We start from the raw sequence: 22,095 nt of genomic DNA, 5'->3' as shown, positions 1-22,095 counted from the left end.
GTGTCGGTTTTGTCGCACTCTGTTGGTCAAAATGACAACAACGTTTGTGTGAGCTTTTACAATGAACATACATTATTGGTTTAATGTGCGTTCCCATATTGCATAGTTTTGTTTTATACTGATATATAAGTAAATTACAATGCATTGTGTTTGCTTTTTTTTTTACAAGGTGACACTTTGGGTCCAAATTATATACTGTATGTTATGCTGTATTTTCCTGCCGTGTGAAATATACAAACTGGGTGATTTTTATTGTTTGAGTGTTGAAGGAGGTAAAGTGGTAAACTGAGAGAGAAGGACATGGTCGACTATTTATATAACTCTGAAATGGGACCCTGAGCATGTGTTTCTGTCCGTCAGGCTGCATGGTCAACTGATGAACAAACAGAAGCCCACTTGCTTTCTCTTTCACTGCCCTGTATCCTGTCTTTTTCAGGCAGGACGGCAATTGTTTAGTGGACTTTCTTTGCGTTTTCTTTGTTCTTGACTGAGTGCCGGGGTTGACTAGAGTCTTAACCTTTTTGCCTTCTCCCTCTTGGATCTCCTGTTTCTACCATTAGGATTTTTAACCCACAGCTTGATTGCTTACACTCCCGCTCGCATATCCATCTTTCCTGTTCCGTGTCGTCCTCTACCTCACATATTCCCCCGTTCCTGTCTCTTTTTGTGTGGCTTTTGGGCTATGCTCTCCTCACCCACGGTGATTCTTCAGCCTTATGGACTCCCTGTCTACCCACAGACGACCACATGCTACCCCAGCATAGTTCAGGTAAAATCTCCTTTTACTCTATAAACTTTATGATCTCATGTTTGGCTGCTCTAGCCAAGTATCACCTAAAGTCCCGCCTGCCAGCCAGTCAGACAGTTAAACCAACTCTAAACCTCAGGCCTGTTTTTTCCTTAATGACACTTGTATTAATACTGACAACAGTCTGACAGTAGTAAATTATTGCCTAATACTGTAATACACCAAAGAGAACCAAAAATGTCCTGATTGTGACTTGTGATATCTAATAGGACACATTATCTTGGGCTCACTAATGGTAGCAGGCTGTTCCAGTGCGTGTGTACGCGTGTTCAAGTGTCCCTGACATACCATTAACGTCTCAATGCATCTGGTATTCTCTACCTTGTCTCTGCCGGCTTGGTGTATTTTTAGACCTCCTCTCCCATGTAGATAATCACAGGAGCAGATTCTGTCACCTATCCTGCTGTCTACAGTCAAGGGTACTTAAAATAGGTGAGAAGCCTGAGTGTTTTTCACTTTATCAGTGCAGTCGCAGCAATTTTATACAGGGAAACGTAGAAACGTAGACCTGCCAAAAGACTGTTCAAGGGAAGAGAAGTGTGGTGAAGCTGTCTGCAGTGATTGGCCTGATTGGAGAGAGGAGAGAAGATTGAATCTAACGGGATAGCTCTACATTTGTAACTGGGCCTGTGCTAAAAGCCCACATCTGCTGATATGGGTCTGTGTGTAAATCCTGTGGCAGTTGTCCCAGCAGGCACCTGGCTCAGAGCCGTTGACCTTTGACCACATAGTGACAGCTGAACAGGGAGACGAGGAAAAAGAGGGAGCACATGTAAACCAAAAAAAAAGGATGAGGGGGGACGAACAGTCTGAATGGCTGCTGATACTGCGGGACTGGATCAGAGTGGGAGTATTACGATACGCAGCTGGTTATCTCATCGTTGGCTCGTCTGTCTGTCACACATCTGTTGTTTCCTCAGACTAATTAAAATTCTACACAGCTGGTTCCCTTGTCGGGGTTGTAATTTTATTAAATTGACATATGTTGTAATATCGGATTGTCTTTGCGAGGCCCAAACCAGTTTATCATGAAGGGATTTTGTGACAGGATCATGTTACTCTGCTCAGAATGACCATCATTTGACTCCAAACTGGCTATTAACATCATAAATACAAACATGCCAATATTAGCATTTAGCCTTTGGTATTGGCTGGGATTGGAAATACTGTAACTATATTTGGGCCATAAAAGTAGCACAGCACAGAAGGGCAATAGTATTTCTTTTGTAAATGTCACAATATCAGTGAAAATGAAGATTAAACATACTCAGGGAATTAAAGTACATATTTATTGGGGCTGTATGGATGGAATAATACACGTGACCCCATCCTGTGTCTTTTAAACTATAATATTCCTATTATAGCAGGTTTCCTATTCCATATTTGTTGTTGAGTTGTTCCATTTATGTGTTTATTCAGGACTGTGTGTAATTATTACAGATCCTCCTTAATCTGGAAGCAGGACGACAAATTTGTGGCATTTCGCACATCATTTGTGACGGACCTGAATTCAACCGAATTGGTTCAGTTCATTGATTAATTCATTACGTTTTTCACAATATTTTATTACTGTGAGAGCCATAAACATCTGGAACTGTTTCCCTGATATATTGATGACAGTTATATTATTCATAAATACCTGATGGGTTACATCTACCTACAGTCTGTAGTGTGTGTGTAGCAGGGGGAGTGTGTGTGTGTGGGTGTGTGTGTGTGTGTGTGGGGGGGGGGGTGGGTGGGTGCTGGTGACAGATGACCACAGCTGGGGCGCCTCCCTCGGTCTTTTTGATCTGGCGACGGTTGGATGTGATTGGTGGATGAGTAGAACTTATGGTGCAGGAGGCGGGTGGTCGGCCGGCATTAAAACATGCTGCAGCTGTTGGACGATGCTTCACAGGTCCAGACGTGCAGTAAAGGGGTAAGAGAACGCTTCAACACTCTTTTTCTGAGGATAAATCCATCTCTTATCCGTCACCCTTTGTGCTACAATTGAGCTCGATCAAGGCAAAATCTGGATGATTTCTGTTGTGATTTGGAAGAAATGAGGAAGCGGCACTCTTAGCTTATTTACTCATCTTCTTATTTACAGCTGCAGACATTTGAGTAAACATTGCATTAATAGTTCACACATTGTGAGAATATAATTTTTTTAAATTAATTTTACAATATTTTAAAAGGATCTTTGATCTGTCAAATAAACACATCTTTATCTGCTTTTTTCTGTTGACTAAGTGATTATAAACAGCCTTTTTATCAATATGTGGTCACGGTTTTTTTGTACTCCTAATTAAAGATAAAAAAAAAGATTATTTAGGAAAATAATTGGGACTTATTCTGTTACTTTTTTGACTCGTGTAGAAACACAAAAACCGACGTCCTGACCAAATAGTTTGGGCTCCTTTTAAAATGTTCTGAACCCCACGAAGGATTTGAAAGATTTTAAATCTTTAGCTTCGGGACTTAGACGAGCATCTTCCTGTGCATCTTCCTCTGACAGCAGAGGAAGTAACGTGGTTGTTGTTTTGTTGACTCCTCTGACGTAGCTGATCTCTGTCCTCCTCCCCAGGGGGGCCCTGCGCAGGAGGCCGGCCCTGGCAGCGGCGACCCCGCCCTGCCTCAGGTCTACGCCCCTCCAGCCTCCTACGCCCAGCAAGGTCAAGGCCCGTCAACATCTGTAGGCAGGCTGCCGCCTCTAGAGTTTAACTCTGCACATGCCAGCTCAGAGTACTCCGAACACCCCCAGCTCAGAGTCTATCAGGGCCCTCAGCTTGAAGGGGCGGAGCATCTGACCTCCGGCAGCACGGTAAGTTCAAGGCTGGAACTCGCATCACGACCAGAGGGACATGGTCCACGATAAAATCTGATCTTAGGCTCATGTGAGAAGACGGCGTGCAGCTGCAGGTCCTATCAGGAACAGATAGAGTTTCCTTCTATATTTAGAGATCCACTGTTGTGTCCATGTACGGGAATGCTGCTCCCGCTCACCACAACACAGTGGGGGGTTGAGGGGCAGCTGAGTGGGGCAAATAAATCAGCCTATTTCCTGCCTCAGAGACAGTTTTGAATTAAGGCAGCTTATGTCAAAAAATACAGGACATCAATTCCATGTTTTCCATTATTGACAATCATTTTAGACAAAACCTCTGATCACATGCTTGATTGACTGATTAATTCGCGTTATCTTATCAAACATAAATCAAGGTCTAATCTTTGTGCAGCAACTTCACAGTTAAATAGCTACAGAAAGGATGTGTTTACTTAATGCTCATTCAATCAGAACTTGGTCACAGTCTCCGACCCAGTAGAGCAGAAGCTCATTTATTTGGGTGGTAAACCACAGCGATGACGTCACCGCCTGAACAAATTATTTATGAAACCATCATAAACCAGGATAAGATTAAAACCAACGAAGAAGATATTTTCCACCCTCAGCTACAACATTAAGAATGCTAAAAGTGCCGCCTGCTGTCCTCCAACATTGGAGACTCATATCTAGCATCATCTTAGCATTGTGAGGCTAGTGCGGCCTCAATAATACACACACACACACACACACACACACACACACACACACACGCAGGCAGGAGAGTCATGTTATTTCTCCCGTGCAGGTCAGACAAGCCGCTCTCGGGACTTCTCTCTCCCTCCTCTCATAAACGGTGTGTTTTTGTGGCCCCACCTGCGTATTTTACGACTAGAACTCCACCACGTACTCGGGGGCCGTGCTGATTTTGGGAGAGTATTGAGGCGGCGCCGCGGAGGGGGTCAGAAGGGGATGCTGACCGGATGACCCTCTTTCTCCCCCTCTGAAATACCGCTCAGGTCCAGAATTACATTTCTGCATCGTGGCACAGCACCACCATCAACCCCCCCCTTCCCCCCCACATCCTCCACCCCTGTGTACCCCCGTCTGTCCTGTGTGTGTGTGTGTGTGTGTGTGTGTGTGTGTGTGTGTGTGTGTGTGTGCCCTACTCTAGCCAGGCATAGTCTAGTATGATCCAGTGGTCTGTGAGTTGTACATCATGTGTGTAACTTCCCTGAGCAAAAGTGTGTCTCTACCTATTAATTGTGCCACCCCCCCCCTCCTTTTTTTCCCAAAGTGACCTTTAACCCCTGGCAGAAAGCAGCACCGTGACCTCACATTTGTGGAACGTTCAGATTTGACCTCTGACCTTCTCATCTCCCTCTTCCTCCCCGAGCTTTTTGCGCACCTTCTCTGCCTGGTTTCCGTTGTTCCAATATAATCCCCACCGCTGCACTGAGGCCTTTTCATGGTACTACAATGCTAATACGTGGAGGACTGCGGAATATTCCACACATCTCCAGTTTCAGTCTTCCCTTCTTTGCTTTCCGATCATAATGTTCCGTTTCCTCACACGCTCACTGCTGACGCTGCTGTTGCAGACCTTTTGTTGGTTATTTTCCTCACTTGGACTGTTAATCGTGACCATTTTGGTTCTCCATCAACACAAACAACACATGCACAAATTAGCATTGTGGTGCATTGTGGGATACTGAGTGTTTTTGTTTTTGGCACTGTAGGCCTTGGTGTTCATCTGCATGGGGCAATTACAATACATTTAATCAAGATTGGTCTGTATTTTTCGGATGATTTATTTATCCGCGCATCAGCTCAAACTTTAACTCCTTTTACAGCTTGATTGATTAAACAGCAGGTCGACCCTCGGTCATTTTAAAGGGCGTCAGGCTGCGTCCTCTCCGACAGGCATGTTTTCAGACGCCTCACTAAACTGGAGCGCTCCTCACGTTTGCCTGAGAAGGATCACTGGTTGCTGAATGCTCTTTGACCTTTGGTTTGAGTCACTTCATGATGCTGCGATGACGCTTACGCAACTGAGTCTTCACAGAGTTTTTCTAAAAGTTGTTGCTGAATTTTGCTTCTGGTTTCTGCTGGTCCCCCCTGCTGACGCTCCCCCCCCCCTCTCTTTCTCTCTCTCTCCATCTCTCGTTCCCTCTCTTTCCTTTCTCTCCCTCTCTTTCTCCCTCACTCTCTCCCTCCCTCACTCTCCCTCTCTACCTCTCCCCCTCTCTCTCCCTGTACCTCTCTCTCCCTCTTCCTTCCTCCCTCCCTCTCTCTTCCTCCCTCTCTCTCCCACCCTTTCTCTTCCTCCCTCTTCCTCTCTCCCTCCTACTCTCCCTCTCTTCCTCCCTCTCCCTCTCTCTCCCACCCTCTCTCTTCCTCCCTCTTCCCTCTCTCCCTCCCTCCCTCTCTCTTCCTCCCTCTCTCCTCTCCCTCCCTCTCTCTTCCTCCCTCTCCCCCCTTTGCCTCCCTCTCTCCCCCCACCCTCTCTCTTCCTCCCTCTTCCCTCTCTCTCCCTCCATCTCTCTTCCTCCCTCTCTCCTCCTCCCCTCTCTCTCTCCTACTCTCCCTCTCTCTTCCCTCTCTCCCTCCCTCCCTCTCTTTCCTCCCTCTCTCCTCTCTCCCTCTCTATTCCTCCTCTTCCCTCTTTCCCTCCCTCCCTCTCCCTCTCTCCCCACCCTCTCTTCCTCCCTCTTCCCTCTCTCCATTCCTCCCTCTCTCTTCCTCCCTTTCCCTCTTCCTCCCCCCCTCCCTCTCTCTTCCTCCCTCTCTCCCTCTCTCTCTCCTACTCTCCCTCTCTTCCTCCCTCTCCCTCTCTCTCCCACCCTCTCCCTCTCTCTCCCACCCTCTCCCTCCCTCTCTTTTCCTCCCTCTCTCCTCTCCCTCCCTCTTCCTCCGTCTTCCCCCTTTGCCTCCCTCCCTCTCTCCTCCCCCCTCCTCTCTCTTCCTCCCTCTCTCCTCCTACTCTCCCTCTATCCCTCCCACCCTCTCTCTTCCTCCCCCTCCCTCTCTCTTCCTCCCTCTTCCCTCCCTCCCTCTCTCTTCCTCCCCCTCCCTCTCTCTTCCTCCCTCTTCCCTCTCTCCCTCTCTCTTCCTCCTTTGCCTCCCTCCCTCTCTCCCCCCACCCTCTCTCCCTCCCTCCCTCTCTCTTCCTCCCCCTCCCTCTCTCTTCCTCCCTCTCCCTCTCTCTTCCTCCCTTTCCCTCTTCCTTCCTCCCTCCCTCTCTTTCTCCCTCTCTCTCTCCCTGTACCTCTCTCTCCCTCTTCCTTCCTCCCTCCCTCTCTCTTCCTCCCTCTCTCTCCCACCCTTTCTCTTCCTCCCTCTTCCCTCTCTCCCTCCTACTCTCCCTCTCTTCCTCCCTCTCCCTCTCTCTCCCACCCTCTCTCTTCCTCCCTCTTCCCTCTCTCCCTCCCTCCCTCTCTCTTCCTCCCTCTCTCCTCTCCCTCCCTCTCTCTTCCTCCCTCTCCCCCCTTTGCCTCCCTCTCTCCCCCCACCCTCTCTCTTCCTCCCTCTTCCCTCTCTCCCTCCATCTCTCTTCCTCCCTCTCTCCCTCTCTCTCTCCTACTCTCCCTCTCTCTTCCCTCTCTCCCTCCCTCCCTCTCTTTTCCTCCCTCTCTCCTCTCTCCCTCTCTATTCCTCCCTCTTCCCTCTTTCCCTCCCTCCCTCTCCCTCTCTCCCCACCCTCTCTTCCTCCCTCTTCCCTCTCTCCATTCCTCCCTCTCTCTTCCTCCCTTTCCCTCTTCCTCCCCCTCCCTCTCTCTTCCTCCCTCTCTCCCTCTCTCTCTCCTACTCTCCCTCTCTTCCTCCCTCTCCCTCTCTCTCCCACCCTCTCCCTCTCTCTCCCACCCTCTCCCTCCCTCTCTTTTCCTCCCTCTCTCCTCTCCCTCCCTCTTCCTCCGTCTTCCCCCTTTGCCTCCCTCCCTCTCTCCCCCCTCCCTCTCTCTTCCTCCCTCTCTCTCCTACTCTCCCTCTATCCCTCCCACCCTCTCTCTTCCTCCCCCTCCCTCTCTCTTCCTCCCTCTTCCCTCCCTCCCTCTCTCTTCCTCCCCCTCCCTCTCTCTTCCTCCCTCTTCCCTCTCTCCCTCTCTCTTCCTCCTTTGCCTCCCTCCCTCTCTCCCCCCACCCTCTCTCCCTCCCTCCCTCTCTCTTCCTCCCCCTCCCTCTCTCTTCCTCCCTCTTCCCTCTCTCCCTCTCTCTTCCTCCTTTGCCTCCCTCCCTCTCTCCCCCCCACCCTCTCTCCCTCCCTCCCTCTCTCTTCCTCCCTCTCCCTCTCTCTTCCTCCCTTTCCCTCTTCCTTCCTCCCTCCCTCTCTTTCTCCCTCTCTCTTCCTCTCTCCCTCTCTCTCCCTCCCTGTCTCCCCCTCTCTTGTCCTTCACCGCCTCACACCTCCTTCATTCTTCATTCCTTTGTGTTCCGTCCTCCTGCTTTGGTACCCTCACGCTTTCAGGAGGAGGCGCTGGCCCCCGTGACCTCTGACCCCCAGGCTCTGAGCGTGTCGGCGTCATCAGCTGGCGGAGCTGGGAGCGGCAGCGACGAGGAGGGGGCAAACAAACCTCAACCCAAACGCCTCCACGTCTCCAACATCCCGTTCCGCTTCAGGGACCCGGACCTGCGTCAGATGTTCGGCGTATGAATCTCTGCTCTTAAAGCACGTTGCAAATTCCTTTAATCCGCAGTAAAAAGTCGTTATTTTCACGTTTCCAGCAATTTGGGAAGATCCTTGATGTTGAGATCATCTTCAACGAGAGGGGATCAAAGGTAAATTATAAATTGGTTTTGTTTAAAAGAACTAAAGCGGAATCTATTGAGGAACCCGTACGACCTCTCCAACCTGCAGGGGTTCGGGTTCGTGACCTTCGAGAACGCGACGGAGGCCGACCGGGCCAGAGAGAAGCTGAACGGGACGATCGTGGAAGGCAGGAAGATCGAGGTGAGGGTCGGTCCGCCGGTGGTGCGGCGCGAGGATCTGCCTTCAGGTGCTCTGCTCTGTCTGCCCCCAGGTGAACAACGCCACGGCCAGAGTGGTGACCAAGAAGCCCCAGACGCCCCTTGTAAACGGCGAACTCTCCGGTGAGACGTCAGCGGATTCTCTCGTAAACTGTCGTCCAACTGACACCTTTTCTTTTGTCTTCCTTCCAAGCTTCTGGGTGGAAGCTCAACCCCGTGATGGGCGCCATGTACGCGCCCGAGCTGTACACAGGTGCGCTCTCCTCTCCTCTCACTTCACTTCTCGTTCTTGTTGGATTTCGACACCTCTGACACGTCACTGGTCCCCCCAGTGGCCAGTTTCCCGTATCCCGTAGCGACCCCCACCCTGGCCTACCGGGGATCCGCCCTGCGGGGTCGGGGGCGAGCCGTCTATAACGCCATTCGCTCTGCAGCGGCGCCCGCCGCCGTCCCAGCATTCCCTGGGTGAGGCTTGTTCATCTCCAGCATCTGCTCTGCGATCGCTGCTCAACCTGTCCGTTTTGCTTTTGCCCCCCCCCCCCACACACACACACACTCCCCCCCCCAGTGTGGTGTACCAGGACGGCCTGTATGGAGCAGAAGTCTATGTAAGATCTCTTTCTTCACGCACCTCCCATCTCACCTTGAACGTCATTGACTGGATCCTTTGTGTTCAGGGGGGGTATCCCGCCGCCTACAGAGTGGCCCAGTCTGCGTCCGCTGCTGCAGCCACCTACAGCGACGGGTAGGTCGGGTCAGCGCCGCGTTTCTGATGACTGAGCATTTTCTGCAGGTTCTGCTGTAGTTTATCAGGCGCTGGAGGAGATCTGGTTTGGCAGGATCGTCGACTGTAAGACCACCAAGATCCTTTCCATTTCACCCCCATTTTATATTAAATTTCGACCCCCAGGCAGCTTCTAATTGTTGGAGCCACAAATTAAACTTGTGCTGAGAGTATGAAGAGAAGCCCGGAGTCTAATGAAATCCTAAAGAACCTTGGATAGATGGTTGGGAAGACTTCATCTGGTCTTTCTGCTCAGGTATGGACGCGTTTACACCACAGCTGCAGACCCCTATCACCACTCTGTAGGACCAACTACAACATATGGAGTTGGAACAGTGGTGAGCTGTCACACACACACACACACACACACACACACACACACACACACACACGCACACGCACACACACACACACGGATTCCTGATAAAGCCTGCCATCCTGCTTCCTTCGACAGGCCAGTTTGTACAGAGGAGGTTACAACCGCTTCACCCCGTACTGAGACACCTAAAGGGGCCGCCGGTGGTCGACGCCGCCCGTCCTCTGCGCTGGGATTGGCTGGCAGATGGGGAGGGGGAGACCCCCCCCCCCCCCCTCCCCCCAATCTTTGAAAGTGGGTGTTTGACACCCGCTCTGCAGAGGGTAAACAGACTGGAGTTGTAAATACAGGTCTCACCCGAAGACCTTCTGTAATATTAACAAGCTTCCATGAATTTTAAGATGTTCCCAGGAGAGAAGGCGACAGACACTGTGAGACCGATGCTTCCTGGACAATATCTGAGGCCTTTTGTTGTTTGTTTGTTTGTTTGTTTTTCTCTCCACGGGTCAAACTGTACAAACGGAGCCTCTTGAGCTCCTTTTTGATGCGTTGAACTTTGAGTGTGTTTTGGGTTGGGATGCGGGAGAGTTTCTGTGCGCGGCTCCAGTTTTCCGGGCGACCGACGGACACCTGTGACCCCGGAACCGTGATTACAACTGACGACCGGTGCGGACGCAGTGGGAATTCCTGCCTTTCCAACAATCTACCTCTTGTCCATTTGGAGCTTCAGCTGACGTCCACTGATCCTTTTTCTATAACAGACTTTTCCTTTGGCTTCATTTTTCCGGGGCAGGTCTGTGTTTGTTTTCCCTTGCCAGACCTCACGTGCGCTGATAATTTAATGGTGATTGCGTCACTTCCTCTCTATAAACACGCCTCCAGGTGATTTACAGTGATGAAAGCTCGGCGGCCTTATTTCATTTTGAGTTATTTGTGAGTTCTTGAGTCTTATTCCTGTTGTTTTAGCTGGTGTTTTCTCAGACCGGCTCCAAACCCAAAGCTTCAGTATTACAACCACCTCTGGAAGAACATCTGGAGTGGAAGCTTGTGTGTTGTTTCGCTGTCGTTTCCTCACTCTTTTGCTTCTGAAGTGATTTCCTCTTCCTCTCCTATATTTAAACGCCTTCTCTCCTTTTCTGCGTGCCATTACTCGCCGTCTTTGCGTTGGTTTTATAAGCTTTAGAGGAGCTCCAGCAGTTTAATTCACCACATATCAGCTTTTCCATGCTGGTCCTCACATTTGTGCTGACGCAAAGACCTTTGAAATCTTTCCTCTCTGGCTGTAAGTTTTGCTCTGAAACATTTTCTTCATTTTTCTCTTCTGTGCTCTTAATATTTAGAATTTTCTTACTGCCCTATTTCTTGAGTCTCCTCTTCTTTCTCCCTTTTGCTCTTCTTTGCTGTAGTTTTGAGTATTCTTTATTATTCTTACCTCTTGCATTTTCCTCCCATTTCATCTTTTGTGATTTTGTTTTCCATTAACGCACCTTCAGATACATCAGTTGTGCTGTAGGAATAATTCAGCTGCTTTGAGAACAGATTATTTTTGTCATCCAGAGAATTTTGTCGTCACAGGTGCTTCTCGTTTGATTTCAAAATAAACCGTTTGGATATTTCACTGCTTTCGCTGTGTCATTGATTCTGGAAAACGGTCCTCAAACATCCTAAACAAAAGAAACAGAGGAAATGATAAGAGATTAAAGAGTCTTTCTGACTTCATTACAGAATAAAAAACAATGGAAGGAATAGCTGATGTGAGGGGAGATGTGGCTCATTTTATTCCCCACTTGTTTCAGGAGCACTGATGGCTGCATTAAAATAACATTTAACCCAGGGGGGGTCATTGGGATATTCTTAATCTGTCTTTATTCTGGGTCAGGGATGGGTTCACTTTGCCCTCTGAACAGGAATTCATGTTGGTTTCTGCCATTTTTAGTCATGACCCCAGACACCGTCTCCAGGGTCACAATCATCTCTGCTGGATTAGAAGAGCTATATGAAGAACGGAGCTCTGAAGACACAAATACTAGAATTAAAGGCTCAGTTTGGCAGGAATCTTGTCGCACATCTTGTTCTGTTCTAGTCCAGGCTTTGGTTAACGTACGCATGTGTCCAGAATTACCATAAAATCTGAAATGAGTGCTCTTGTGTTATATTTAATGTGTAGCCTAAATGCTAATGTTTTAACTGCTGTCAAACTGGCTGCTTACCTATTCATTCCTAATGTGTTAGAAAAGATCATCTGGAGTAACAGAAATAAATATTAGCATGTGACTAGTTGTGCGTGTGAGCTAGTGAGGTTACGTACGTGTGTATAACCACCGTTCCAAAAGCCTCATAAATGTTTTAGTAGGAACCATTTTCAACACATGTATTTTGTATTTGAGACATCAAATTATGCTCGTTTCTGAAGCCTTTAGGTCATGTGACTCCACTCTGGCTGCTCCCATGGATTCATTCCTACCACAGAACAGAGGGAAGTTCACGACACGACGTCACAGCCAACGTGGTAAAAGATTAAAGCCAACGGCGACACATCAAAGCATAAGACCAGAAAGCATCAATTTTAAGCCGATAATATTTTTGATATTGTTTCTCTTTTGCTCTAGAAAGTAAAGTCCATAAGTCCGTTATTGTTCTTACCCTTTATTGTTTTTTTTTCTCAATATTTACACAATTTACAAAATGGCAGTCCATCATAGACTAGGTGAGGATTTGGGAAGGGGAAATGCCGTAAAACCTTCAGCTTTAGTTGATAATTGGCTGCAACATAAATGATTAAAGTATTTCAGGGGCAAACTAGTTATACACAGAATGGTTACGAACATACTCGACATGAAAGGAAAATAGAAAAGAGAATAAATAGTGGCAAGAGAGATTGTCAGGGAAGAAAAGGGGCAGAGGACAGAACAGGAAATGAAATGAAGACAGGAAGGGAAAGGAAAGGGAACCGCTGAAGTGAGGGGCGCAAGTTACCACCATTAAATATGGGGGGGGGGGGGGGCTCAAAGACTGATAAGGAATACACAAACGTGAGCAACTAAATCAAAATAGCAAAATCACAAAAAAGAAATTGTTAGACGTCCAAGATGAATTTTCCTGACCTGGATACAATCGCTTCGTTTAAGGCTCAACAGGGGAACATCTGAACACACTTTAATCATTTGTAAAAGTCCTAACAAAGTAAAGGAAATAAACATCATTAGAGAGCACACCAGCAATAGTCCCATTGGGGGGGGGGACAACAAAATCAAAACTAAACATCTTCTGTGTTTCCAGACCCATTTCAGATAACAGATGTATAACCTCGTGTTAGAGGGCATCTTATTCCATTATTGAGACAAAGAAAAAAAAAAACCAACAATAAATGTAAAGAAAAATCTACAAGTCTGATATAAGCTGGAAAAAATAAAATCTCTATATATGAATGAATGTATCCGGACACACAGAAGACATCAAAAAGCAACTGGCTGGTGCAGAAAAGGTGAAAATGTTCCCGTGTTTCATGGGGTGTGACTTCGCCTCGACTGTCTCACAGCTGGAGACCGGGGGCTGCTCACGTCACCCCGTCCAGCAGGCGTCAGGAGGTGCTTCTCATGTGCTCCTGCAGTAGTGCCAGCTGAAGAATGGGGGGGGGGGGGGGTCTGGTGGCGTGTGACAGGTAGGAGGTGAGGAGGGGGGGTAGCAAAGAAGACAGGGGAGCAGGTCAATGAGGGGAGGAAAAAACACGTTCAAGTCAAAAATCACTAAGAGAAGAACACGTCTGAATCAAATTTAAATGTGAGAAACGTCTGTGGGCGTAATCGTAGAATATACATTATGTTACACACGAGTAATGTCCGTCTCCATCTGGGCAAAGAGCAGGTTGGAAAATGGGAGAACGAGCACGTTTTTGCCCAGTTTGTGTTCCAATCACAGATAAATGAGGAAAACAGCTGGACAATAATGGCTGCAGGAACATTTCCAACTGTTACAGGTTAAACTGGCATCACACACCCGCTGTTTTACTACGGTAATGAAGAGATTGCAATCAGCAATGTTTGACATCTTTACAAAAAGCTGGTGACCCAGGTAGCAAAGGAGTGGGGGGGGGGAAGTCACACTTACCAACGTATAAGAGAACATGTGTAAACCCCTTTAATTTACATTAGCTGAAATCACATCCATATACAATATTTACAAAAATATACTGTTAAGTAAACAAGCCTGCAGGTCATGTTTAATCAATCACACCTCAAGTATTTTGGTATTTCCATGAGGCCAAACAATGCTAAAGATATGAATCTATGCTGAAAAGGGCGGGGGGGGGGGGGGGGGGGGGGGGGGGGGGGGGGCTAGACTGACCTGTAAAGGCTGCATTCACTGGCACGCTGTCCAATTAGTTTGACCTCTAAATCAGAGTATTTTATTGTCAAGTTCATGTACATAGAAACAACAATACCTAAAGGGAATTTAAAGAAAGCCCTGAAATGCCAGTAAATGTTTCCCATCAGGTCAAATTAAGATTAAAGTTTCCTACTTTTTTTTTTAGTTTTTTTTGTTTTAGTCAATTCAATAGCATAGTGGCTTTAGGGGGTTGCCTATTCTAAACATTTCCGCGGTCTTTAACAGCCCAATACTGACGGCAAAAAAGGAAGAAAAAGGAAGAGGCAGCATCCTGGTTACGGCATCATCCGCCTCTCTCCAGAGAAGTCCCATTTTGCTTACCAGCTGTGTTGAACCGGGGGAGAGGATACAAACCACGTTACTCCTGCAGGACTCTCCGTCTTCTGCCGTGTGTGAAGGCTTATCTTCGGCCCATCCCCATAAAGGCCGCTTCTTTGTAGTGCGACGACTTCTCCGCGGATGAAAAAGGCGCCCGTCGCTGCACGTTGTGGTGCTCCTGGTGCCGGCAGATCTTCAAACCTTGATCCTTCTGCTTCCATAAAGTCAATGCTGGTTGGATAGGTGGGCTTTCCTACAATGCTCTCTTCCTTTTAATTAAAACGCACGGGGTACTACTTCTTCACGGGCCCTGAAACTGTAGAGAATGAACAGCCAACTGTCGAAACACGCCTGGGGACATACAAACCAGCTCTTCTTTTGGGACGAGCTCTGGGCATCTTGCTGTTTAAGTCTCTAAACGCAGCGTGTCAGGGTGGCTCAGGCTGGAGGCTTTACTTTCAACGGGACCACACTGGATGAATGACGCGACAGCCGTTTGTATTTCCACTACAGTTGGCTTTGCTCAAATCTTCAGGTCTTGGAGCTGCTGACTTGAGGGAGGAAAAAAACACGATAAAACACTGTTAGCTTGGAAATTTGCTAGTTTTAAAAGGAACAGGGACCGTGAGACTGACTCCTGACGCTGCCTTGTGTTATTAATGGTGCGACTTCAGGTATTGCGCTAACTGACAATGTGAGAATGTGTTTGGATTTTTAAAATGTATCGTGATTCGTTGTGGAAACTTCCATTTCAGTGATGCCTCTGCATTCATGTATCTGTGTGTGCCTTTGGTAATCTGTCAACTACATCTCAACTGACGGAAATGTCTAAAGTGCTGAGCAGCTAATGTGCCACGATGGTCCTCTAATAGCTCCCTGAAAAGATGCTACCCTGTGCCCACCCCCCTTTAGGAAGCAGCCAGCGCGGCTGTGCTGGCTTTACAGTCTATCTTTGATGGGTCAGAGGGTGTAAAGGTGACACTCAGTCCAGTTAGAAAGGCCATACAGGAGTCTAAACTAGTGAAGCCCAATAAAGACTGGGCATACTGGACTGGCAAATCAGGCCTGAACCTGCAGAGAGAAAACAGAGGACATCAGCATGTAGTTATCAGCACCTAAATCACATTATTAGAGGAGTTCTGAATCACGTACGTTTTAACCATGGCTCGAAGTGCGATCTTTCTTTCCCTCTCTACAAACTTATCAATCAGGTATGAAGCCATGCGTGGAGCTTCCAAGTACAACTTAAAGAATCTGTGATAATTTCCTAAAGCCCAGGCTGCACGAAGAGCGAGAGCATGAGACACACACGCATCTGCCCGCAGTTCAGGGGTCAGGTAGACCAGCTCGGTGGTGAGATCTGGGAGGACGCACAACATGGCCAGAGTTCAAATGCGGAAACAAACGTTAAACTGGGGCTCAGTGACACTTTCGAAGCATGGCGTCGTACCTCCTGTGTTTCTGGTGAAAATGTAATACAGCAGTCTGTATGCTGTGAACTCTCCAATATTCTCCGAGGGAACGTCTTTGTAGAGGGACTTCAGCTGCGTCTGGCACTGATTGAACTCCTCGTGGTCGCCCTGGAAATAAACATTCGCCTGTTCAGCAAACGTGCGCTCAGGTTTCTATGGATGCGCGTTCACGCTCTCGCAACAGATCACCTTTTCCAGAGCGATGCGTGCGTGACACTCATACACTTCCACTGTGAACTCGGTCCGAATTCCCTGAACCTGGAAGTAAAGAAATCATCAGAAAACCCCAAAACTGTCTGATTTTGTCTCATAATGCTGCATAGAGGGAAGCAAAATGAACATTTCTAGAGGTAATAGGCAGAGCAGGTGTGCTCACCGTGAGGTCCTGTCGTATGGACTTCATCTGCTCACAGGCGTACGGGTAGTCCTGGTTGGTTTTCCAGTGGGCTTTAACTACCTGCAAAGACTTTCTCAGAACCTGAGGGAAAGCATGGAAACATCATTAGGATCACCAGTAAGGAAGCAATCCAAAATCACGTTAAAGTGTGCTGGCGTGAACCCACATGAACTGGGCGCACAGTGGAAGGGTCTGGAGCACAGGTGAGCCTCAGGTAGGGTTTGGTGATGTCCTGACAGGTTCCCACGATGGGGACGTCCTCCCAGCTGAGACCCTCCTGTGTTCCGTCAGGTAAATCCAGGTAATTGACAGAGAGGACCAGCGGCTCTGTGCGCAGCTGCTTCTGAAAGCGAGCCGCCCTTTTCTGCTTCTTGGCTTCTTTGTTTGGATCGTGAAATACAAACCCAGCGGTTCCGCCTTTCCTTTTTTTCCCGGAATCCTCCATATTTCTGGGGGAATAGGACGGCATAATTTTCAGCCGGTAGCAAGTTCAGCGTGACCTTTAGACCTCTTCAAAAGCAGCATCTGACCAAAGCTTAGCGTCACCGAGTTTTTCCATTTACCGTCTTCCTCTGTTGGCCTTCCCGCCTCTCCCACGTCCTCTGTCTCCTCGTCCTCGCTCTCTGTCGTTGCCACGACCAGGTCCTCCCCTCTGATTCCGTCGTGACAGCTGAGGTCGGAGGTCGCTTGAAATGCTGCTATCAGACTGTGAACCAGAATCGCTGGGACGGAAATCATAACACATTTAATTTCCAACACAAGGAAAACCCAAAAGGTACTGGACAGGATCGCCGTCACACCTGCGCCTGTGTCGCTGGTTACTGTGGTCCCTGTAACGGCTGTTGGACGGGGATGGAGAGCGAGATGACGACCGAGAAGAACTAGAAGACGGACTCCTTTGAGAAAATATATTTCTGTAGTGACCTAATCTGTGTCCACCCCTCGCTCTCGATGCCGAGGATGTTGTTTTTCCTCCACGGCTAACCGAGCCGTCCGAAGCCCTCTGGAACGGGACAGCTTCCCAACGGGACTGTTTAACCTTCAGACTACAAATTTTAACAAAGGAAAATTGCGTCATATTACCATAACGTGTTTGATTTCAAGATTTTCTAAAGGTAAAGATATTTGAACCCCAGCGACCGGTGAACTTACTCAGGCAGAGGCTCCCTGGTCCAGTCTATGGTGTAGGCAGAACCATCCTTTAACCTGTCTTGCAGAATCTCCTTCAGCACTTTCTCAGTGCGATCTTTGTCTTCCTCCGTTTCACAGGCGGTAAAACACCGCTGCACATATTCCTTCATAGCTTGTGGCCAGTCCTGGGGTCTGTTCCAAACAAACCGAATCAATTAAATCCTGGACATTAAAAAGAGGGAGAATCCATTGGTTAGACCTTTACCGTGTCTGTGCACCGGCAGAGGCAGTAGCAGCAGCAAGAGCTGGAGAGGAAGCTGGATTGTTTCCTGGTGGCTGCTCCCCAGGAGCGAAAGACTGCTCAGAAACTGGTGAACACTGAACCTGAAGGGGCCTCTTGGGAATATTGAACTTCATAGATGTTCCAGGGGCCTCTGAAATACATTAAAGGTGTTATGCTTCTCTCTGATCTGACATTTAATACATAGAGAGCAGTGGTTGGTTTTGAAACTACAACTTATTCTGAAAGCAAAAATAAAAGGCATTACGTTTCATACGGTGCCACAGCTGCTGTCCTTGTTTTTGGTTTTTGCTGCTCTCCCCTCTTCCGGGGCCTTGTAAAAACTGGCCTGATTGCTGGCTACTTTGTGAAGGCTGATAAGAGCTCTGTGCCTGGAAACCCTGCCCATAGTTGGGCCTCCCTTGGGAATGATTGTGAACCTGCAGCTGGCTGCGATCCCCAGGTGGATAGGCCATGGAATTACTAGAACTGTAAGTGTTTTGTGATGGGGGATGGGAGTACTGAGAGTTAGGTGAGGGAGGAATGGTTGAAGGGGGAAGAGGGGGTTGCTCTGATGTGACTGGGGATTGGGGGGGCTGGGGTGTCGCAGGGGGAGGTGGTTGAGGTGAGTAAGTGGGGGACTGGTCTTCCATTCCAGGCACAGGTGGAGGCTAGAGATACAAAAGACATAAGGCATTTATTTCTGTGACTGTACAGATATAGAATTCTAAAGAAAATGCTCAAAACATGGAAGTGGAAACAAAGCAATGAGATTTTGCCTTCATGCTCCCACTGATGACTGAAATAAAATCTCATTTTTACCTGTCCATTTGAGGTTGTAGCTCCAGGGAAAGGACTCGCAGGTGCAGCATACTGATTGGCCGTATATGCAGTTCCATACTGGAATTGATGAGATCATTGTCATTTTACAGGTTTAATTTACATATAAGTCAGTGAGTCTTATGTTGGAGGCGACGTATACACTGAATCTGTACTGTACTTACAGTAGCCATGGGATAATAATAGTTGTAGGGGTATGTGTAACCCGGATAATGCTGCTGAGCTTGCTGGTACCATGGATAGTACTGCTGTTGCAGCGCAGCAGAATCCGTCATTGCTGTCTGAAACTGACTGGCCTGTAACGACAGAAATACGTTTCAAAACACGCAGGCCACTGTGTAATAAGGCGGCGTATAGCAACAATGTGGCAGAAGTGGTGGCATTAGAGGTATATTGGGATACTAGGTGCCATAATGTTGGGGATCTTGTTTCAGATACATTTTAAATTTAGAGACTTTTTTTTTTTTAGGTTAGGCGCGTTTCCACTGCAGGAGACGCCGGTAAAAACTTGGCCCTCTTGATGGTCCTGTCTCTGCTGTGGGGGGAGGAACCCTCAGAAACATCACGAGTTTTGACTGGGCGAGTTTTGCCCATAACCCGGGCGACCCACAAAAACCAAGAAATAAGAACAAAGAAAAGAAGGAGGAAGGCAACATTGGAACTAAATTGGACTTCCTACAGCTCTGTGAAGCGCGCAGTGAGTGTTTTGTTCCGATTTATCGCTGCAAGCTGCATCTGTGCACAAATATGAAGGAAACAGCACAAGTTGTGTCGTGCTGCTTCTAAAATTCAAAACAAGGCCGTTGCCACTTTTCAGGTTTGTGCATTTGTGTACATGCTGGTGGATACTACGAACTAGAGAAGCAGCGTCTGCTAGGCTAATGCTCCTCTACCGCCGTGTCCTGCATCACGTTGTGCTCTAGCTTTAGCCAATCGGTGCTGAATAAACCTCAAGTCCCACCCAGAGTTTTTCAGGGCCAACCCAAGTACCGGTACCTGCCCTGGAGCAGGGACTCGGTGAGGCCCTGTAAAGGTTCCTGTAAAGGCTGTCAGGGAGGTTCCTGCAGTAAAGTCGAGCACCAACGGTCTCCACCCCGTAAGATCACCCTGAGGTTCTGGCAGTGGAAACGCACCAACTGTAGGTGGCATCACTGTGGGATTGTTCAGCTCTTTGGTGACAAGATTGAGAGGATTTCAATGTCTGAGTGCTTCCACTTTAAAACTAGTGCCTGCCTGTTGAGGCACGGACAGCCCATATTATCTTCTGCACCATCATTTCCCTTTTTCTTGAGTCAATTACCAAGTTACACTGTATACGGAACTAATTCTGTCGCCTTCCCTGTGACTGTCCAACACACAAGGGAGGTCAAAACACACCCTTCCCAATCACACCACGCATTCCCAACAAAAGTGCACTATTTGTGAACACTATAGTTGAAAATAAGCCCGCACCTGTGCTATATTCCGGTTAGCTTGCTCCGTCTTAGCAGGGCTCTGGTTTTTGTTAATGGAAGCAAGTGCTTGTCTGGCTTTTTCCCATTCTGGGTTTTCGTGAACCTGGGCCTCCCCAGGAACACTGTAGGACCTGCAGTAAACACACACAAAAAAGGGCCATTTTAAATGCCTGTAATAAAGTCAACACATCCCAGAGGAATCATGTGGAAGTTCTACAAATGACCCCGTTAGCAGACCAACATTAATAACTAGCAGACCAACTATTGCTAATCAAAACAATACAAACGTACTAACCTATCTGCCTCAAAATTCTGATGAGGCAAATCATAAAACACATTTACATCAACCACCAACGTCACTGACGGTGTGCCCAGAGTCCTCTGGGAGCCAGACAGCTTCTTACCAATTTGATGCAGGGGTTGCTTGCGTCGCGTTGGCCGCCATTTCGCCACAAAGTACTGGAGTCGGAGAGGACTGGCTAGCTACAGCGGCTAGCTCCACTGGCGTCGATAGTGCTATCCTATCTCTCCTGCCACGAAAAACAGTAAACAAGGTGAAGGTAGACACAATATCGCTCTGGAAATATAGCAACCACAGTACCACGATCGCCGCGGATTATTTGGCAATATATATTCGTAATTCAAATTTAGCTGAACGGTTAAAGTAACTACTAAACGAGCCTTCGCTTCCTTAACCTCCCATCTCGACTAACAGTAAAGGGCGACACAAAATGGCTGTTAAACCGAAATTAGCCAAGTCGGTGACGTTGCTCGCGCTCAATGTTTTCCCAAAGTAAGTTCTGACAGGCGCATTGGGCTCTGTTTACCCGCCTTCTTCGCGGTTTCACCAATCACGTGGCGAGTTGTGCCGTAATAGCGGAAGCTCATTCGTTTAGCAGCCTGTCATTCAAAAACGATCGCGGTCCTGCAAGACCGAGAGGAGGTAAAAATTATTAACTAGCAGTGACAGAACTACGTCGCTTTTTCTTATTATGGAGCACTGATCCAAAATCAACTATCCTATTTGACAGAAAATGTAAGGTCCTATGACTATAGTTACGATCTGGGAACCAACACAGTATAGTCCTGAACTATGTCAGTGCAGTAGCTGTTTGGTGTACTTTATCTGGTTTATGGTTGTGCGGCCACTTGAATATTTTTACAATTTCCTGCAAGTCTTGGAGTTGGACTCCTCTCATTCGTCGTTTTGGGGAAAGTTCAGTAGAGTGCACATTAATAAAGAAAAAAGAGTTAGGCCGGGCGACGGGATTGCTGGTTGAAGCAGTTTGTGGAGTGATTCCTGTTTCAAAATCAAGGTGCGTGGACAAAAGTTGTCTGGATTGTCCACAGGATCCCGATGGACCGTCGGTCAGAACGCATTAACAGGATATCCCAATGGGTTTCTAGGTTTTTTTCCACAACGTTGAAGAGTAGCAAAGTCTAGTTGGAGGTTAGGCAAAACTATCTGAGCGTAAATTACACTATAAAACAGGACAATAGCAATACCTCATTATGTAGATTGCTTTATGATCAAAGCCCCCTTGGCGTGATAGCAGTTTGATCTTATTTCCAACTGCAGTTCTCCTAGTACCAGTAGATGGTGCTGTTGGCACATACCCCGCACGGCTTTCTCACGCAAATTATTTCAGCAAATTCAAGCGTATTATATTATTATTATATTACTACTCATCAGTCATGTAATTATCACAATATGACACCCAAATGACCCCGAGCCTGTTACCTTCATCAATGAGGTTATGTAGCAACCGGTGGTGGTTAAGAAAAAAAAGTTTAAAAAGTTATGAATAGATTTTAAATGACTTTTTGAAAATGATAAATGGTGAAGGAAGGGATGATTAAATTTTGGTGATCTTCCGGATTCCAAGGGATCTTTGTCCCCTGGTCTTCTCATGATTAAGGCCAATTGGAACGTTACGAATACATAACATTATTAAAACATACACATACCTAAAAATTGTGGGCAATATAACAAGTTTAAAGACAGCATCATACAGGGTGACTACTTTTTAAGACTGTCTTTTTAAAATACACAAACCAGGTTGAATAGTTTACGCCCATTGTTGTCCTGCATCTGCATCACCGCACAAATATGTCAAGCTTTTGTTCACACTTACAATGCC

At 47.5% G+C, this 22,095-nt stretch overlaps 2 protein-coding genes across 2 annotated transcripts; one reads left to right on the top strand and one right to left on the bottom strand.

Moving 5' to 3' along the window:
• Positions 1-363: 363 nt before the first annotated feature.
• rbfox1l (RNA binding fox-1 homolog 1, like) lies at positions 364-11,294 on the top strand. Its single transcript, XM_029838738.1, has 12 exons — positions 364-769; positions 3,375-3,611; positions 8,077-8,256; positions 8,334-8,387; positions 8,467-8,559; positions 8,630-8,699; positions 8,770-8,829; positions 8,909-9,041; positions 9,145-9,184; positions 9,254-9,321; positions 9,617-9,698; positions 9,815-11,294. The coding sequence occupies exons 1-12, from the start codon at positions 683-685 to the stop codon at positions 9,857-9,859; spliced, it is 1,149 nt and encodes a 382-aa protein (XP_029694598.1). The 5' UTR covers positions 364-682; the 3' UTR covers positions 9,860-11,294.
• A 1,012-nt stretch (positions 11,295-12,306) lies between these two features.
• leng8 (leukocyte receptor cluster (LRC) member 8) lies at positions 12,307-20,689 on the bottom strand. The gene is made up of 15 exons (XM_003977642.3): positions 20,359-20,689; positions 19,953-20,085; positions 18,665-18,796; positions 18,483-18,560; positions 17,929-18,331; positions 17,646-17,814; positions 17,402-17,572; positions 17,050-17,295; positions 16,813-16,971; positions 16,416-16,698; positions 16,229-16,330; positions 16,042-16,110; positions 15,831-15,960; positions 15,533-15,740; positions 12,307-15,451 (listed from the first exon to the last, which is right to left on the bottom strand). Exons 1-15 carry the CDS (start codon positions 20,397-20,399, stop codon positions 15,289-15,291), a joined length of 2,487 nt encoding a protein of 828 aa, XP_003977691.1. The 5' UTR covers positions 20,400-20,689; the 3' UTR covers positions 12,307-15,288.
• Positions 20,690-22,095: the final 1,406 nt, after the last annotated feature.

The sequence above is a fragment of the Takifugu rubripes genome, chromosome 7 (genome assembly GCF_901000725.2).
Source record: "Takifugu rubripes chromosome 7, fTakRub1.2, whole genome shotgun sequence".
Lineage (NCBI taxonomy): Eukaryota > Metazoa > Chordata > Actinopteri > Tetraodontiformes > Tetraodontidae > Takifugu > Takifugu rubripes.
This window is presented reverse-complemented; position numbering and strand designations above follow the sequence as displayed.

What these genes read in the sequence shown, in the direction of transcription:
- rbfox1l (XM_029838738.1), top strand. Translation starts at nt 683, where the DNA reads ATGCTCTCCTCACCCACGGTGATTCTTCAGCCTTATGGACTCCCTGTC. An exon ending in GCCGTCCCAGCATTCCCTGG is followed by an intron (nt 9,042 to 9,144) that starts GTGAGGCTTGTT and finishes TCCCCCCCCCAG; the next exon opens with TGTGGTGTACCAGGACGGCC. An exon ending in TGTATGGAGCAGAAGTCTAT is followed by an intron (nt 9,185 to 9,253) that starts GTAAGATCTCTT and finishes CTTTGTGTTCAG; the next exon opens with GGGGGGTATCCCGCCGCCTA.
- leng8 (XM_003977642.3), bottom strand. Translation starts at nt 20,399, where the DNA reads ATGGCGGCCAACGCGACGCAAGCAACCCCTGCATCAAATTG. An exon ending in ATTATTATCCCATGGCTACT is followed by an intron (nt 18,561 to 18,664) that starts GTAAGTACAGTA and finishes CATCAATTCCAG; the next exon opens with TATGGAACTGCATATACGGC. An exon ending in CTTCGAGCCATGGTTAAAAC is followed by an intron (nt 15,452 to 15,532) that starts GTACGTGATTCA and finishes TTCTCTCTGCAG; the next exon opens with GTTCAGGCCTGATTTGCCAG.